Genomic DNA, 20,768 nt, shown 5'->3' on the forward strand with positions numbered 1-20,768 from the left:
CTGATTCCATCCCTCGCCCCTGGGTGCAGCAGACGGGAAAAAAGCCCCCGTTCCCTCCCACCCCCCACCTCTAAAAAAAGAAACGCAGCGAGGGATAAAATTTCCATCCAGTTTACTCAGTTTAACATAAAAAAATTGCTCCATATTTACAATTTTATCGAAAGGTACCGTTACAAAAAACAGAATTTCGTACTTAATTTTTTCGCTTTGTGTTATCAAAGTTATCGTGTTGATTGTTTTGAAATCTGAGCTATTTTTGGTTCCACAGTTTACAAATTGTAATAAAGTTCTTAAACTTTAGACCAATGTGACCCTCGTCAGCAATTAAGTCTTCTGCTCTATCTAATTGATACGGAGATCAGGCAGTCGCCGACCTCTGTCATCTGTTGCAGCTCCGCCTGCACACAAGCTGCTTGATACGAACAAACGCCTGCTGCTCGCACCAGGGCTGCCACGGCGTGTCGGGGGCTGCGCTCTGCTTCGCAGCTCAGCATCGTTTATACGAAGCAAATTAAGGGCAGCATCAGGGAGACGAAACACATTAGTTACGCGCTTGCGGCCCTGAAAAGAATTTTGCTTAGTGTACTTGTCTTGTCAAAAGTTTAATGTAGGTTATACGTAGTTACTCCTGTTCATTCATTTCGTGAAGTGAGAACTTCCGTTTTCTTGTTACGTGTACGTTGGCATCACTGTCACCTGTCAGAACTCCGCATGGCTCTCACTAAACAATCTCTCTCAGCGTGTTGCTTGTAGTTCAGTACTCAGCGAAGCATATTACGAAAGTGTCCTCCACAATCAGTAGTTGAGCGTTCTTGTAGGACACACGTATGTTTGGTCTTTAAAGTTTTTGCACGTTAAACGAACACAATCGTACCTGACGACAATAGTCGGCACATTAAGCACTGTTACCGAGTAACAAAACGGCAGACGTCAGTTGGTTTCCGCGGTACCACCTTCATCACATGTGTTTATTTGTGGTTTCGCGCAACGAAAGTTATGAAGACACACTGGATGAAAAGCGTTCGTCAGCCGATTACTTCCACAATCCGACGCAGCAGAGGTGAGTACAAATTCACGTACTACTGCGGGCTTTCAAATGTGTTATCTGCTTATGCTTGTGGAGTCTTTCAGCATCACTTAAATGAGTGTCGTGAGCTTCATAGTGGGTTTTAAACTGCAGTACATACAGAATCACTGCGTCTCTTGTCTTAGGAGCTTCTATCTACCTTTCCAATCAAATAGTTGCTGTTCAAATATTTTGTTATCACAGTACGTGAAACTTGATACAACTCTAAAATTATTTACACATTTAATATCTCTCTTTTGCGATATTTGCAGTGGAGTTGTATATACAAGATTTTTATACTGTCATAATAATGGGTCATGTACTTAGTGGCTCCGTTCAGTGGCCTGACGTTTACCTGTGAGATGTCTTTCATAAAATAAAGTCGTGTTTTCCGGCGTTCAGGGCGCCACTTTTCGCACTTTACTTGCGTAGAAATTATGGTGTCTACGAAAGAAGCTAAAATTACCAGAGCAAAACGTGGTCCACCGCGTACGCGAATGAATAATGTGCATCCAGCGATACACAAAGAGAAATTTTGCCTAGTTAAGAGATTGACAAGACATGGCGATAAGCAACTCATTGCCAGATTTTTCAACTAGTACTATGATCTTGCTTCATTCAAACAGAACAATTCACTAGAAACGTACTTAATTACTTGTTCCTGCACAAAGCGTTTGTCATAATAAACAAAACTTAAGGTTTGTGCATTGCTTGCGTAGCAAACGCTTTTTTACTTCTCTGTGCTTGGCAGTATATCCTACTCATGCTGGCTGCGCTTACAGGGAAATTATCATTTTATGTTTTACACGTTTTAATATTCATTCACATACCACGTATCTCTGTCATAAATTAGTACTTTCCAAATTATTTGGGATTAACCACTGCAGCCTATTGTTCAGGACGTGTCTGCAGATCATAGCTTTACATGCCACTGTGTAGTCTATGAAACAAAACACTTCTACCGCTTCAAAGCTTGTGTCCAAATCTTAATCAGTTCTTATACAAATATATTTGCATATGTACGTTAGTCCGTGAGATTAGCACAGTTGGATCTGTCTGTGACTGTCAAGAATTATACACAAATATTTAGATTCCATACTTAATTACGAGAAGTTCATTCATCCTTGAAGAAGCATACTTAAAAATTACAGAAGCACTTTCATTCTTAAAAGAAGAATTCGTCAGACTTAATTCATAATAAGTCCAATCATAGCAAGTAACGAATGAAGTGAAATTATATACAAATACTGGATATTCCTCGTGCATTTCTTTCACCACCGCCCGTCCGGCCCAGGGAATGGAATAGCTCGCATGACGATACAGTGTGTACAGACTAATATGGCGCGCGGTGAGTGACCTAAAGGCATTTCCCATTTAAAGTCGCTACTGCGCCAGATGTCAATTCAGTTTGCGCGAATAATACATTTGATATGGAACTACCTGCAAGTGATATTGGTACTCCTTAATAATGCGAGGATCATTTGAGAACACATTTGAATATTATTTAGCAAATTAAGTAGTTGAGCCTTTTGTTGTTCTGTTAAATGCTAGGATTGTGTTATTTTCGTTTGAATACAGGAAAAAATACTCATGCGAGCCTCTATGTTCTGACGTTCCAGTGCATTACGAACACAGTACTGCCCTACTGCGCCTTAGTTCCTATCACTTTGAGATTTTGACCTTCACTTTCTCGCACTAAGTGCCACGAGATCCTTAATGAACTTAAAACTAATTTCCTACCACCTACTACTAAATGCCAAGTTCCGTTTGGAAAGTCGATCTTTGCGTAACCTCCAACCAGAAATTCCGAGCCTAACAGACAGGAGACAAATTCTTTACAGCGAGAAACGTCGAGTCCGCGCAGAATAATAACGTGTGGGGAGAGTGAGTGGTGGTGGTGGAAGGCGCTGGAGAGGTAGCGCCCTTCTACACTGAAGGGTACGGCCGTAACTTTTGTTAAGTATTCAGTGGAGCCCACACTTGTATGGCGACCATTCAAGAAGATCTGTCACCACTGCTTTCGTTGGTAGTTAAAAAGAACTCCGCTGAATTTGTTTTCGCCTGGCTTGTTAACGATTTGTAACATTCAGAGAAGCGTCACGAGTGGCGAATTTTGAGTAAAACTGACACATTTAACTTTTGCTTCTTTTCCTAAAGCACGGCAGAGCTTACAGTTTCATCTCGCTACCCTGTGTTCTGAAACAGAGTTTTACGAAGTTTGTTAAGGAAGTGAGGAACAGGAAAGTCAGTAGCTTACGAAAAAGCACAGCCTCGGTACAAAAATAAACAAGTAATATCTTCACTTATATTGTTTCAAAACCTGTAGCATTTCTCCTTTCACCAGCTATCGATGGCCCTTAAAAATTGCGTCTGTGGTTAGTGGCATAACACGGTAAATGATGCAGTTCTGCCTGACAACCGTATGGAAAAATAGTCTCCTCTTCGCGTGCTGTCATTTGCCAAAATCTCATTTCGATATCTCAAACCGTTTAGGAAATATGAGGAATGTTGCCCATATTATGCCCTGGCTTTATTGCTAGCGGGTCGTAAGTGAGTGTGCTATGTCAGATCAACTTTTTCGAGATCAATGACAGATGGAGACCAACTCCTAAGTCTAAAGACAAATTCAGTACTTTAGCTAAATTTAATACAGCGAAACATATAACGTAATATCTACCAAATGTAAAATCGTAGCGACTTTTTCGTAACTCGCGCAGTGTCTTACTTCCGTGCAAATATCACCATAACTATGACCATCAACGAATGATGTGCACATTATCATGAAGCTGACACAATTATAAGCTATAAGTAACGCAAAAATGAACTTTTTTACCGAATAGCTTAAGTAAAATCGGTACGCCTCTATTCTGTTTCGCCGACGTAAAGAGACAAAGACAGTGGACACCCCCTTCGGAACAAACGAATGAACTTTCCCACCACTTTGGACGAAAACTGGTCACTGCGCTTCGGCTACCGTATTGTGCGCGGGCTGTACATGCTACTCTTCCGCCCTCACATTCCACAGTCACCCAACTAATTGCCCCTTGGCGCCAATAGCACATGAGACTGTACAGTTTTGGAGCGGCATTGTCCGTACACGAGTTTCACTGATTACAATTTTAAAACAATGCGCGTCATGGACGTTAACACCTGCATCTGTGTCCAACACAACTGTCGTGGGTACGCTTTCCACTGCACCATCCAGTGCTGCCCCAACTAATTCATCTTTCTTGCATGTGCGATTTAAAATAAGCACAAAGTTCTTCTCGAATATCTGTATCTTCATTATATCATAGTACCGGAATCTCTTGATCAGTTTCGGCTCGTTGGTGTACATTCTGGAAGTTCACAAATTTTGAAATTCAGAGAAATATGAGAGTGCGAAATTAATGTGTGTGTGAAACGATATGGGACTTAACTGCTAAGGTCATCAGTCCCTAAGCTTACACACTGCTTAACCTAAATTATCCTAAGGAAAAACACACACACCCATGCCCGAGGGAGGACTCGAACCTCCGCCGGGACCAGCGCGAAATTAATAGTGCCTGCTGTACAACAGTTATGCTTATCAACATATCTATACAACTTCCGTTGCTGACCATAATAATAATAATAATAATAATAATAATAATAATAATAATAATGTGCATAACTTGTCTGAAAAAAAGAAGGAACAGTTTCTGTGGAATTTTGTTGTTTTGTACGCAATAAAGTACAGTTTATGATAAGAACGAAATAATGTTTAGGCTTTCGCTACTCTCCGTTCCGCCATTTTCTGTGAGTAGGAGTTGTCGTTCTTTTCTTATTTTTTCGTAAAATTGTACTAGATCCCTAATGTGGTCAGAGAGGCCCCACTTCCTTTGCGGCTAACTTTTCCTAGTAATTTTTTTTTCTGTTAGCGCTTAATACAGTTTCATCAAAGAGTTAATGTTGACACTGCACAGGAAAGCCGATTCCTGCACAGTAAACAACCAAATACAAAGAACCGTTTGCGGAAATTATTAAAGACAAGAAGTGCTACCTACCAGCAAGGTCACTTCACCAGAATACAAATGAGGCGCTGAAAGCCACGGGGGCCAAAAGCACAATGTCCTCGGCCTCCAAAGTTAAGTGAATATCAGAGGAACCAGTGAGACAGATTTTAGCGGATGTTCAGATACAGTGTAATGTGGGCCTACAGAACAGGTAAACCTGACCCACCGTAGCGTGAGTAAACGCTAGTCTCCAGTTGACGATGATGTGCTTTATGGTTCTCAGCGCCTCTAATGGATTATTGTGTGATAAAACCAAAAATTTAATATACTATATCTCACTCAGAACTCCACAAAATAGGTTTTTTATCAGTAGAACTTTAAAATAAACTGATTACCAATCTAATGTTACTATAATGAGTGAATTGGCGTATCTGTGCAGTGTGCCTAGTGGGATTTATGCCAAGCAAACGTCTGCTGCAGAGTAAACTTCTAGTTGAGTGATGCCCATCCTGTTTCGGCACTTTCCTCTAGGCGGACCAAGACATATGCGACGCACTCAATTCATCTGCCACATCTTGGTCATAAAATCGAGTCTTCAGTTTCATAACTACGGTGATTGTAAAGTTAGAGACACGTATTTGTGAGGTACTGAATCCCCATGTATATACATCTGATAGACAGATGTCCTATTTATAGAGTTAGTGACGGCATAATTTCGCATGTCAAACACGGCTGATATGTGTTGGTTTCCCTGTAAGAGGCGTTCTCCGTTACTAACGAACATTTTATATGAGTGATGCAAGCAGCACTATTCTAAAAGAGGACGGACAAGCGTAGTGTAGGCACTCTCCTTAGTAGATCTGTTAAATTTTCTCAGTGTCCTGCCAATAAAACGCAGTCTTTGGTTAGCCTTCCTCACAACATTTTCTATGTGTTCCTTCCAATTTCAGTTCCTTGTAGTTGTAATTCTTAGGTATTTAGTTGAATTTACGGCCTTTATATTTGACTGGTCTACCGTGAAATCAAAGTTTAATGGATTCCTTTTAGCCCTCATGTGGATGACCTCACACTCCGTTATTTAGGGACAACTGCCAATTTTCGCAGCATTCAGATATATTTTCTGCATCATTTTGCAGTTTGTTTTGATATTATGATGACTTTATTAGTCGATAAACGACAGCGTCACCTGCAACAACCGAAGACGGCTGCTCAGATTGTCTCAAAAATCGTTTATATATATAAGGAATAGCAAAGGGCATATAACACTACCTAGGGGAACGCCATCACTTCTGTTTTACTCTATGACTTTCCGTCAGTTACTATGTACTGTGACCTCTCTCACACCAAGTCACCAATGCAGTCACATAATTGAGACGATATTCCATAACCAGGCAATATCACTGTAAGCCGCTTGTGTGGTACAGTGTCAAAAGCCTTCTGGAAATCCAGAAATACGGAATCGATCTGAAATCCCTTGTCAGTACCACTCAACACTTCATGCTATTCGCATGTGTTTCGCTGTGTTTCACAAGAACGGTGTTTTCTAAACCCATCTTGACTGTGTGTCAATACACTGATTTCTTAGAGGTAATTCATAGTGTTTGAACACAATATATGTTTCAAAATCGTGCTGCATATCGACGTTAACGATATGGGCCTGTGATCTAATGTGTTACTCCTACTACCTTTCTTGAATATTGGTGTGACCTGTGCTACTTTCCAGTCTTTGGGTACGGATCTTACGTCGAGCGAACGGTTGTATATGATTGTCAGGTATGAAGCTAATGCATCAGCAGTCTCTGAAAGGAACCTAATTGATATACAGTCTGGACCAGAAGACTTGCTTTTATTAAGTGATTTAAGTTCCTTAATTACTCCGAGGATATTTACTTCTACATTACTCACGTTGGCAGCTGTTCCTGATTCGAATTCTGGAATATTTACTTCGTCTTCTTTTGTGAAGGCAGTGTTTAGTAACTCTGCTTTCGCAGCACTGTCTTCGATAGTATCTCCATTGCTATCGCGCAGAGAAGGCATTGATTGTTTCTTGCCGCTAACATATTTCACATACGACCAGAATGCCTTTGGATTTTCTGCCAGGTTTCGAGACAAAGTTTCGTTATAGGCATTGAAGTCCGCGCTAAATTTCGAGCTTCTGTAAAAGATCGCCAGTCTTGGGGATTTTGCATCTGTTTAAATTTGGCATGTTTGTTTCGTTGCTTCTGCAACAATGTTCTGACCCGTTTAGTGTACCAAGGAGGATCAGCTCCGACGTTTGTTAATTTATTTCGTATAAATCTCTCAATTGCTGCCGATACTATTTCTTTGAATTTAAGCCACACCTAGTCTACACTTACATCATTAATTTGGAAGGAGTGGAGATTGTCCCTCATAAAGGCGGCAAGTGAATTTTTATCTGATTTTCTGAATAGGTTATCTTTCTTTATTTCTGAAGGTTTTGGGGGTTACAATATTCAATCTCGCTACGACAACCCTGTGTTCACTAATCCGTGTATCAGTTTTGATGCTCGTTATTAACTCAGGATGATTTGTTGCTAAAATGTCAAGTGTGTTTTCACAACCGTTTACTATTAGCGAGGGCTCATAACTAGCTGCTCGAGATAATTGTCAGAGAATGCGTTTAGCACAATTTCGGATGATGTTTTATGCGTACCTCCGGAATGAAACATGTATTTCCGCCAACATATCGATGGCAAATTAAAGTCACCTCCGACTGTAGTCGTAGAGTCAGGTACGTGTTTGAAATCAGACTCAAGTTTTCTGTGAACGTTTCAGCAACTGAATCATCTGAATTGGGAGGTCGGCAAAAGAACCCAATTATTATTTTATTCCGGTTGCCAACAATGACCTCCGCCCATACTAACTCAGAGGAAGTATCTACTTCAATTTCGAGACAAGATAAACTACTTCTAACAGTAACAAACACGCCACCGCCAACCGTGTTTAGCCTATCCTTTCGGATCACCGTTAGGTTCTTCGCAAAAATTTCGGCCTAGCTTACCTCCGGCTTTAGCCAGCTTTCAGTGCCTATAACGATTTGAGCATCAGTGCTTTCTATTAGTGCTTGGAGCTCTGGTACTTTCCCAACAAATTGCAACTGTTATACTGATGGTTCCTGTATCTACGTTCCCCCTGTGTTCGGCCTGCACCCTTTGTGACTGAAGCCGTCTTGTGTTTTCCCGAGACCCTCTAGCCGAAAAAACCGCCCAGTCCACGCCACACAGCCCCTGCTACCTGTGTAGCCGCCTCCTGCGTATAGCGGGCACCTGAAGTAGAACCCGAAACTCAACCACCATCTGGCGCAAGTCGATGAACCGTCGCAGAACCGTCTGAGCCTCTGATTGAGACCCTTCACTCAACTCTGTACCAGATGTCTGCAATCTGTCCTATCGACTATGCTGCAGATGGTCAGCTCTGCTTTCATCTTGTAAGCAAGACTGGCAGCCTTTACCATTTTTGTTAGCCGAAACAAGAGAGAATCTCTTCTGATCCAAAGTGACACACATTATTGGTACCGACGTGAGCCACCACCTGCAGTTGGCTGCACCCTGTACATCCAGGAGGACCCATTCCACATCTGGAATGACTCCACCCGGTTTGCACACTGAGTGCACATTGGTTTTCTTTCCCTTCATGGCAGCCATGTCCCCGAGGGGCCCCATAACGATCATACCGTCGGAGCTCGCAACTACCAACAATCCCACCAGATCTTGCAGGCCGAGAGGTTTCCTCTGAAACAGGACAGGCGACAGCATGTGGCTCAGCGACAGACAGCACGTGGAACCTGTTTGTCAGACAGACCGGGCAGGCCTTACGTGAGGCCTGCTAGCCCGGGGCGACCTCCCACTCGACCACAGGTGAGGGATCGACCTCAGTGCGAGCAGTAACTGGGCTGTCCACCGGGGAGGACCGATGGGAGGACTCGCCTGGACGTCCGTCGGATCCCCACGGCCGGCCCTCAACAGTGGCGCCCATCCACTGCTGCCTCAGGCTGTGTAACCGAAGAGCCGTCACAGAGCTAAGTGTCGCCAAATCGGCTCACATCCGCACAGAACAATCGTAGTCCCTGTCCATACTAAAGACTGTGGAAAATTTAAGTATGCACATAAACGGACTATCGACACGTGCTGCGCAACTCTACTGTAGACCCAGACGAAAACGCAGCAACTCTGTCTAATAAATTAGATTAACACGCAGAGATTCAAAAACATAACTACCGATGCACTCAGGTGAAACTAAATAATTCGCCCCCGATTAGGAACTTGTAATATGTCACAAAATCGATTTGCTTTCCGACGCAAACGAAAACACGAGAACTGTGCCTATTAAATATTAGATAAACACCCAGAATCACAGGAAAGTAAACTATTAAAACACACAGATGATGATATAAAATTCGCTGCTTGTTTCGCGAGCGGCTACTGCTGCCTGACTCTGTGACTCTGGGAGCATCTGTACTTTAATTTGCGCCCTCTTCTTCGTTTCGCTACGAGAGACTATACACCAACTACACAAAATGACTACGTTTATTGTTGCATGTTGCACCTGAACTGCTTCCACACATTCGTCACACAGTGCCAAGAAGTTCGTATTTTTCATTTGTGTCAAACATATTGAGGCAACATAACACAGCAAAACGAATGTAGCAATTTTACGGTTGGACGTGAAAAGTCAGGACCTCATTTTTAATCCCTTGTTCCTCTTCTTAAGAAATACATGTCTGCCAAATAATCAGCTGCACTAGTTAATTACGAATCTATTTTTTCGTCGTATCGTGATGAAACAGAACTTGTAACTGCAGTAATTCAGCTACCTCACATTCACTTCTTTGACGCTGCAGATTCTCTGCAGTTTGTAAAAGCAAGAAGAACTAACTGGATTGTAGATTACTTTTTGCCTTCTAATTCATATGTGCCTCCTGCAATACTTCCTGCAAATTGATTCTCGTTGTTGTTGTTGTGGTCTTCAGTCCTGAGACTGGTTTGATGCAGCTCTACATGCTACTCTATCCTGTGCAAGCTTCTTCATCTCCCAGTACCTTCTGCAACCTACACCCTTCTGAATCTGCTTAGTGTATTCATCTCTTGGTCTCTGTCTACGATTTTTACCCTCCACGCTGCCCTCCAATGCTAAATTTGCGATCCCTTGATGCCTCAGAACATGTCCTACCAACCGGTCCCTTCTTCTTGTCAAGTTGTGCCACAAACAACTCTTCTCCCCAATTCTATTCAACATCTCTTCATTAGTTATGTTATCTACCCATATAATCTTCAGCAATCTCCTATAGTACCACATTTCGATAGCTTCTATTTTCTTCTTGTCCAAACTAATTATCGTCCATATTTCACTTCCATACATGGCTACACTCCATACAAGTACTTTGAGAAATGACTTCCTGACACTTAAATCTATACTTGATGTTAATAAATTTTTCTTCTTCAGAAATCCTTTTCTTGACATTGCCGGTCTACGTTTTATATCCTCTCTACTTCGACCATCGTTTTGCTCCCCAAATAGCAAAACTCATTTACTACTTTAAGCATCTCATTTCCTAAACTAATTCTCTCAGCATCACCCGAGTTCACTCGGCTACATTCCTTTATCCTTGTTTTGCTTTCCTTGATGTTCGTCTTATACCCTCCTTTCAAGACACTGTCCATTCCGTTCAACTGCTCTTCCAAGTCCTTTGCTGTCTCTGACAGAATTATAATGTCATCAGCGGACCTCAAAGTTTTTATTTCTTCTCCATGGATTTTAATACCTATTCCGAACTTTTCTTTTGTTTCCTTTACTGCTTGCTCAATATACAGATTGAATAGCATTGGGGAGAGGCTACAACCCTGTCTCACTCCCTTTCCAACCACTGCTTCCCTTTCATGCCCCTCGACTCTTGTAACTGACATCTGCTTTCTGTACGAATTGTAAATAGTCTTTCACTCCCTTTATTTCACCTTCAGAAATTGAAAGAGAGTGTTACAGTCAACATTGTCCTACGCTTTCTCAAAGTCAACAAATGCTAGAAACGTAGGTTTGCCTTTCCTTAATGTTTCTTCTAAGATAAGTCGTAAAGTCAGTATTGCCTCACGTATTGCAATATTTCTACGGAATTAAAACTGTCTTCCCCGAGGTCGGCATCTAGTAGGTTTTCCATTCGTCTGTAAGGAATTTGTGTTAGTATTTTGCAGCTGTGACCGATTAAACTGATAGTCGGTAATTTTCACATCTGTCAACAACTGCTTTCTTTGGGATTGGAATTATTATATTCTTCTTGAAGTCTGAGGATATTTCGCCTGTCTCATACATCTTGCTCACCAGACGGTAGAGGTTTGTCAGGACTGGCTCTCCCAAGGCTGTCAGTAGTTCTAATGGAATGTTGTCGACTATCGGTGCCTTGTTTCGGCTCAGGTCTTTCAGTGCTCTGTCGAACTCTTCACGCAGTATCATATCTCCAACTTCAGCTTCGTCTACATCCTCTTCCATTTCCATAATATTGCCCTTAAGTACATCGCCCTTGTATAGGCCCTCTATATACTCCTTCCACCTTTCTGCTTTCCCTTCGTTGCTTAGAACTGGGTTTCCATCTGAGCTCTTGATATTCATACAAGTGGTTCCCTTTTTTCCAATTGTCTCTTTAATTTTGCTGTAGGCAGTACTTATCTTACCTCTAGCAAGGTAAGCTTCTACATCCTTACATTTGTCCTCTAGCCATGCCTGCTTAGCACTTTTGCACTTCCTGTCGATCTCATTTTTTAGACGTTTGTATTCCTTTTTGCCTGCTTCATTTACTGCATTTTTATATTTCCTCCTCTTATCAATTAAATTCAATACTTCTTCTGTTACAGAAAGATTTCTACTAGCCCTCTTCTTATTACCTACTTGATCCTCTGCTGCCTTCACTACTTCATCCCTCAAATCTACCCATTCTTCTTCTACTATATTTCTGTCCCCCATTCCTGCCAATTGTTCTCTTATGCTCTTCCTGAAACTCTGTTTATCCAGGTCCCATCTCCTTAAATTCCCACCTTGTTGCAGCTTCTTCAGTTTTAATCTACAGTTCATAACCAATGGATTGTGGTCAGAATCCACATCTGCTCCTGGAAATGTTTTACAATTTAAAACCTGGCTCCTAAATCTCTGTCTTACCATCGTATAATCCATCTGATACCTCCTAGTATCTCCAGGCTTCTTCCATGTGTACAACCTTCTTTTATGATTCTTGAACCAAGTGTTAGCTATGATTAAGTTATGCTCTGTGCAAAATTCTACCAGGCGGCTTCCTTTTTTATTTCTTACCCCCAATCCACATTCACCTACCACGTTTCCTTCTCTTCCTTTTCCTACTATCGAATTCCAGTCATCCATGACTTTTAAATTTTCGTCTCCCTTCACTAATTGAATAATTTCGTTTATCTCATCATATATTTCATCAAGTTCTTCATCATCTGCAGAGCTAGTTGGCTTATAAACTTGTACTACTATAGTAGGCGTGGGCTTCGTATCTATCTTGGCCACAATAATGCGTTCACTATGCTGTTTGTAGTAGCTTACCCGCACTCCTATTTTATATTCATTATTAAACCTACCCCTGCATTACCCCTATCTGATTTTGTATTCATAACCCTGTATTCACCTGACCAAAAGTCTGGTTCCTCCTGCCACCGAACATCACTAATTCCCACTATAGCTAACTTAAACCTCTCCATTTCCCTTTTTAAATTTTCTAATCTACCTGCCCTATTAAGGGATCTGACATTGCACGCTCCGATCCGTAGAAGGCAGTTTCCTTTCTTCTGATAACGACGTCCTCTTCAGTAGTCCCCGCCCGGACCTTCGAATGAGGGACTATGGTATCTCCGGAATATTTTACCCAAGAGGACGCCATCATCATTTAACCATACAGTAAAGCTGCATGTCCTCGGGAAAAATTACGGCTGTAGTTTCCCCTTGCTTTCAGCCGTTCACAGTACCAGCTCAGCAAGGCCGTTTTGGTTAATGTTACAAGGCCAGATCAGTCAATCATCCAGACTGTTGCCCCTGCAACTACTGAAGAGGCTGCTGCCCCTCTTCAGGAACCACACGTTTGTCTGGCCTCTCAACAGATACCCATCCGTTGTGGTTGCACCTACGGTACGGTCATCTGTACCGCTGAGGCACGCAAGACTCCCCACCGACGGCAAGGTCCATGGTTCACGAGGGACTTCATTCTCATACCCCTGTAATCTGTAAGTGTAATTCTTATCCTTCACTAAAGCAGCAAATTCATAACACAGTGTGTGCACGGACTCTAGCATAGTGCACAAACTGTTCCAGCGTGTGCGGAACTTTGGCTCCAAGCACGAACAGAAGAAACTTTTCTTTCTATCATTTAACATCGCAAATGTGGCTGAGTGCTGTTGTACAATGAGCACTACAGAGGAGGCTTTCGTGATTTTCCAAAGTTCTTATTGTATTGGGACCCTGGTCGGAGACAAAAACAAAACTATGCAACATGTCTGGCGAAATTTTCGTATCAGTCATCCTCTCTTGCGGGTCTTTCATAGTATTAACGTCCGTCAGCTTAACGTCCGGGAATTCGGTTATAAATAAAACATTATTCAAAAGAGACCAATCTGTGTTTATGTAATATGCTGTAAGTGTCAAGTAATGCACCTTTTATACGAACCAGTCCGCATATCAACTGTCGTAGACAATTTCTTATTAATAACTTGCTTAATAGCAGAAGGCCTTATTCGGTTTCGGGCTGCAAGAAGCCCCTTCTTTGACTTGTCTACTTACAGCAGAAATAGTTGACATAACGTCTGAAACGCTGACTTCTCGATAAAGTGCACTCATATGAATTAATTCTTGGTCTATTTGTTTGAAACCTTCATCAGAAACACCTCTAACGTCTGAAAGGTGTCATCTCTTTAGCACACATTGAAACAAACTTCGCTGTTGTTTTTTACTACTACCTACATTTCTGAAGATGTATCAGAGTGGGATGTCTTACAACAGTATTTGTTTAAATGAGTTGTTCTCGACTAGAAACACAGTAACGTCGATCAGTTTACGCACGACACATATTCTGTAGACTTTCTGTTTTAGTTTACAACAGATATTTATTCCTTAATTCGCTTTTTAGACTCTCCTATTTCTTCTGCGTTTACGCATTGGTTTCAGTATTACTTGTTACTGCACTTCCTCACTCTGCGTGATTACGAACACACCACGAATGAGAAGCCTGCGCTAGAGGTAATCGCGCAGGGATAAAGACGCGTTTAACATTTTTGGAGTCAAACATTGTGCGGGACTCGGCCACGGCCTCTACGCTCGGCCACTGCAAACAGTGCGGGCAGGATGTGCGGCTAGGCTGTGCTCAGCACGGCTCGCATTCTGTGCTCGATTACTCGGCCATGCAGGACTGGCCTGCCCGATCATCAAATGTTCCACTACCTACATATCGATCAAATGCTTGGTCAACTTTTCTTTTAAACCTGAGCCACAGTTCTTTAAACGTTTTTCTCCACACACACACACACTTTATCGACCGACAGACAGATTTCAGGATGGTCTACACAACGCACGTTCTGGCCGACTACACTCAATTACTTGTGCGCCGCCCGGCTCCTAGCGCTGGTTGTGACGTTCTGTTCTATGAGATACCGCTTAGTATCCAACAGGAAAAGAATTCGGATGTGGCTTGGCTGTTTTCGAACTAACAAGACCAGAAAAAAGCCATGATAAAAGCTGTGGGCAAACAAATGGATAATGCAATGCATGAAATGCACCTACGCTGTGTTACTTATGGAGCTGGGACACGAAGATTTTCGGAGTTATTTAAGATTGGATGAAAAATGCTTTTCGGAGCTTCTTAACGTCGTCAAACGATAGGTACATCACGATTTCTGGCCACTGGCGGAAGTTACGTGGACCTCAGATGCAGCGCGAGTGGCCCCCACAGTTATTATCTGAAACGATTCTGGAATCCTGCGAGGTGATTCATAGTTGCCTGAGAACAAATGTCGTGATAAAGCAAGATCAAAACGAAAATTAAATAAATTATGTTCGTGGAAACTTTATCAACTTATGTACTTATGTAATATTAATGATATCCCCTGTAAGTTCAAGAAACTCATTTCAAATTATAAGAAGGTACACTGCAAATAGGAGCGGCGCACATTATGTAATAAATTCAGCAACGTATTTATAAAAAATGAAGCACTCAGCAGCTGTTAGAACTTGGGGAAAGCCCTTCAGTTTGCCAGTCAAAGCAGGAGGGATGGCGATATGTTGGATTTTTGTAACACTTCGAACCGAGGGTATTTCATGAATAAAAGTCCGCCGATTGTCTATAATTCGAATTTTTGGTTCTAATTTCGATACGTATCGGGAATGAAATAAAAATCTAATCTGTGTCTATTTTGGTTTTCAGACTTAATTTCAAACAGACAGACGACTGACAGTTATTCACAAAGGTGTGTATCTTTTATTTTCTCTGGTTGATACATGAGACCATTATGGATTCGTTAAAATTGAAAGAATCGTTTCATTTCTTGCAACTCTATTGCTATACTCCTCGCACGACGCGTCCCACAGACGTCTCGAAAAATTTCCAGAAACTGTGTTATCAAAATTTCGTCTGCCTCGCACACTGTCACGTTAGCCGCATTTGGACGGCATTAAATCCCGCGCGTAGTGAGTGCAAAGGAACTGTTGTCTTGCGGTTTGCACGACAGACTACACACCACGTAATTTGTAGGCGGAATGGGGCCGTGGGGCGGGCCTTGCTGCTGTTTGCTGGTCGTACCTAACCAACCGACCGCAACGAAACATCGGTCGGTCTTATGACCGACAAGCCTACTCACGTACAATTAGTCGGTCGGTCGGCCAACAATCTTCACACGCACAGTTTATCGTTCGGACGATAAACCGGAGCATGTGTAGGGTCCTTTACTGACAATGAGTCTCTGAGAATAATTGAATGAGAGAAAGGGCTCGAAAAACAAGATTTCGCAGCAGCAGATTCCGATATCTCATAACGGGCTTCTGACTGCAGCGTTGAAGGATTTGGATACTGTACCTTGCCAAGTATGTAGTATACCGATGGAGACATTACGACAGCTCACTGGCCACACCCACTGGAGAATTACTGGCAATGTTTGAGACAAGCTCGGTTGGGCAGCTGAGCACGTTCTGTCGCGGTTTGCTTGTAGCCTCAGAACCGTTTCTTGAAACTACTACGAAATTATCGTTCGAGATAACGCAGTGGTTAGGACACTGAACTCGCAATCGGTAGGTTGACAGTTCAAACCTGCTCCCAGCCATTCAGATATTGGTTTTCCATGATTTGCCTAAACTGGTTACTGCAAATGCCGGGATGGTTCCTTTAATAGGGCACGGCCGACTATCCTACTCCATCCTTCCATAGTCCGAGCTTGTGCTACGTCTCGTTGTAGACAGGACGTTAAACTTTAACCTCCTACTCCTCCAACTACGAAATTGGAATTAATATTTGCCCAGATCTATGGATACCACAATTTGGCCACGGAACTTGGTGTCACTAAGAACCTGTGCGCCATACTTTGCGAACGATTCTCCATCGTTCATCCGGAAGTAATTAAAATTTGTTCAAATGGTTCAAATGGCTCTGAGCACTATCGGACTTAACATCTATGGTCATCAGTCCCCTAGAACCTAGAACTACTTAAACCTAACGACATCACACAACACCCAGACATCACGAGGCAGAGAAAATCCCTGAGCCCGCCTGGAATCGAACCCGGGAACCCGGGCGTGGGAAGCGAGAATGCTACCGCACGACCATGATCTGCGGACAATTAAAATTTGTGCCAGGACGAAAACATTTATCCGGCTGCTTTGGCTGTCATCAGAGACCAGGCAAAGGAAACAGAGGCATCTCAGCGTGGGAAAGCAGGGAAGTCGCATTTGTCATTGCTTCAAGTATAAACGAACAATATTTGCGTAGATTAAGGCGTATACGAGGCCCCTACACACGCACCAATTTGTCGGCTGACAGAAGACCAATTCCGTGACAGCCTACACGCGTCCCGACCGACTGCAATCAGAAATTCTATTGCGGGCCTATTGTCGAAATTTATTTTATCTTTAGTTCATTGAGTTTATGTCCTACGAGATCCCGCTCGGTTTTTCACAGAAACAAAAACGGGGTTTGCTTTCGCAGTTTTAAAGGTAAAAAGGAAAAAAAGTGGCGAACGCAAGGGCAGAAATTCACCCACCCACCTTCAGGCTGGGAGCCGATAATTTTAGTATTATTTATGAATGGGTGAATCGTGCATTTCGGAACTGCTGAACATCTTAAAACCATTCTTAAGGAAAAATAATGCAGTTCTGAGAGAGATTGTAAACTCCGAGGAGAGACTGTTAGCTACGTATATTACGATTTCTCGCCAATGGCAGCAGACGTAAAATTCAGTGCTTTTCTATCGCCACAGTTATTAACTAAAATTATTTCTGAAATGTGCAACGTCATTTATAATTGACTGAGAAAATACATCGTGCTACGGCAAAATAAATAAAACAAAAGACGTTCGTAAAAACATTATCAATTAAAACAAGATAACCTGCAAATCTCAGAGACTCGTTTTATATTCGAAGAACAAAGACTACACATGGTGGCGGCGCGCGTCATCTAAAAAGTACAACAGATGCGTTAGAAATGAAGCATTTAGCAACTGTTAGAATTGTAAAAAAAATTAATCCCACCCTCTGCTCTACATAGTAGATGGCGTGGATATAGGCTCGACTTTTTCAATACTGACAACAATGAAGCAAGTACATTTTATGAATTAACGTCCAAGGAATGTCGATATTTCGGTTTTTAGATTCCATTTCCTGTAAATATCGGAAATAAAACCCAAAAACAGAAGTAAAGATGCCCGACAGACTTAACGTCGTGTTGCACATAGAGAAACCCTTATGTGTTCGTTAAAAAATTAAACAAGTGCTTCATTTCATAGCTATACTCCTCGCACCACGTGCTGCGCATACATCAGCAAATTTCTTTAAAACCTCTGTCCTTAAACCTTGATCCACCTTGGACATCGACACGTATATTAGAACAGTATTCAATTTCGCGCCCTGTGTCAAAACATGAATTTTAGTAGGGCGGTTGGCACGATCGCGCTACACTCGACACAGTCTGTTGGGTCGGCTGTCGAGTGGTGCGACGCGCCCCACAGTGAAAGTTCGTCCGCCAGTCGGTCGGTCGGTCACAACACCGACACACGGCCAATTTGTCGGACGGTCGGTGAGTGAGGCGCCACGAGAGGCGCTGCTGGCGAGTCACGTGATCAGGCTGACGGCTACGACCGACGGAAGGAAGAGCTGTGAATCATTCTTCTTGCTTTACTCAGGTGCTGGAGTATAGAAGTGCTTGGTTTCGCTGCTGAAGTTTTTTTTGGAGTGTGGTGCTTGGAGTGAATGTTGTTGCTGGTGGTGGTGTTGGAGCTAGCAGCCACAGTAAGTGAACTCACTTATATTTCTTGTAAATTGTCGTCTGCACTGTTTTCAAATTCCCAATGGAATATGGGAATTCTGGGAATAGCTAAATTTCTTAGCCCAAGTGACAGAGTACACATATCAGTTGATGTTTTGAACGTGTGATGAATAGAAAAAAGGAAATCGAGCAATGTCTAGATTCCTCACTCATTAAAACTTCCTTCTGAGACGCTTAATAGCGGGTTCATTGCGAACGTTTTCTTGGACAGTTAGTATAAAAAACAAAGTACATTTTAAGATATTCTTTTGACAGTTCAGATTCGATAATGGTTGATATTTTTGTTTGTTTAGTTGGCAGTGGCTGCGCTGTTTATTTTTGGTTTAGAGATTTTCTTTCCGTCATTCGACTTCCAATTTCTTAACCATCCAACTCCAAAGGTCTGTGTTGAAGGCTGAGAGAACGGAAGTTTCGAAACAGAGTAAACGTGGCTTAATATCTTTTCAGCTTTTCGGGAAAAGGCAGGGAACGGACATCAATGTTTATTTTAGGGCATTATAGCCCAATGAAATGTAGTGGTGGATCGAACGCGGTGGAGGGGGGAGGGGTATCAAATGGATCTGAGCACTATGGGACTTAAGTGCTGTGGTCATAAGTCCCCTAGAACTTAGAACTACTTAAACCTAACTAACCTAAGGACACCACACACATCCATGCCCGAGGCAGGATTCGAACCTGCGACCGTAGCGGTCGCGCGGATCCAGACTGTAGCGCCTACAACCGCGCGGCCACACGGGCGGCGGGGAGGGGTATCGTAGGAGGCAGTACGCGCTGGGTAGTGTGGATGTGGAAGGCGAACGAATTTATCACAGCGCAAGCGCGGAAATAAATGTAAACTGCCCTTACGAATTTCGCGGTCTTGCCACTAATAAATAAGAGCGAAGGAGGACTATGGTTCATTTCTGTTGCAGTGCCATCCGAAATCCTATCTTCTCTTTGACGGTTCTCGTTCCCTTCTTTCACTACAACGAGGTTGGCAATGTTGCGCCAGCAGACTGGGAGACTTCAAGGGGCCCTACCGCCCTGAACACGCTTCTTTCATTCATTCACTGTTATTCTGCCCGAAGCATGTGACAGAGGTGCAATAGTTCTTCTGGAAGGAAGGAAGATTAGGTTTAGTGGCCCACCGACATAGAGATCATTAGAGACGGAGCACAAGCTCGGATTGTGTCAAGGATGGGGAAGGAAATCGGCCGTGCCCTTTCAAAGGAATCATGCCGGCATTTGCCTGGAGCAATGTCGGGAAACCACGGATAACCTAAAACTTGGTGGCAGGACGCGGGTTTGAACCGTTGTCCTCCTGAATGAGAGTCCAGCGTGCTAACAACTGCGCCACCTCGCTCGTTCGAGTGCTTCCGTGGACTTTGATTACCTATCGTAACTTGTTTGGACAGCTGTGTGGCCACTGGTTGCATAACGCAACTTGTTTGGACACGGATATGCTGAGAGGTGCCGTAACGTTCCACTGACGTTGATCATCGCCCCCATAGCCTGAATTACCCAGTGATAGGAAAATGTCACCGTCTCGAGTAGTTACTAGAATCTGGGGTGCAGACTTTCTATTAGCAAGGAATTCATCTCAGAACTATGTTACCCACGAATGCAAACTGATGTTAGTAACTCCTCTCCCCCCCACCTCATACATCAGCAGCCACATTAGAGACTAACCATACAAATTTTCTTTGAACAATTTTGTTTAAAATCACGAAAGTTAAATTGTATTTCATTTTTGTAAGTGTTTTATTAAACTAATAACTACCAGTATGTCATTCATTAATGCTAGTATTTGAAAAAAATGTTGGAACTACTCAGTATTAGAAACTTGCTGTATTTATGATAATAGTAACAATAATAGTAGTAATTTATTTTCGTGATTTAGATATGGCAGAACCTTTATTTTCTACCCATCAAAAAATTTAATCTTACGCCTGAGCGGATAATTAGTCAGCTTAGGAACATCCTTACTACAACGTAGTTGTAGCATTGTCGTCCGTGATGGGAAATATTACGGCTTAAACAGTGACTTGATAATTTGGATTTTGTTAAGCCTCTCAAGCGCAGTCGGTGGTAAACGAGTGAGAATTCTGTAATGCCTCTCCCGTAACCGCCCCTCCCTTTCGCGGACGCCTAGCATATTGCGGGGTCCGCAGGGTGTAAACTGTAAACGGTAGCTTACACAACGTACTACAGT

At 42.6% G+C, this 20,768-nt stretch overlaps 1 protein-coding gene across 1 annotated transcript in view; it reads right to left on the bottom strand.

The window, feature by feature from the left end:
- Positions 1-342: 342 nt before the first annotated feature.
- LOC124552652 (vicilin-like seed storage protein At2g18540) overlaps positions 343-20,768 on the bottom strand; it is a 78,405-nt gene continuing 57,979 nt past the window's right edge. Inside the window, exon 3 of the mRNA XM_047126979.1 lies at positions 343-561. Within this exon, the coding sequence (XP_046982935.1) occupies positions 343-561 (219 nt within the window). The remainder of the gene's footprint in view (positions 562-20,768) is intronic.

The sequence above is a fragment of the Schistocerca americana genome, chromosome 10 (assembly GCF_021461395.2).
Source record: "Schistocerca americana isolate TAMUIC-IGC-003095 chromosome 10, iqSchAmer2.1, whole genome shotgun sequence".
Taxonomy (NCBI): domain Eukaryota; kingdom Metazoa; phylum Arthropoda; class Insecta; order Orthoptera; family Acrididae; genus Schistocerca; species Schistocerca americana.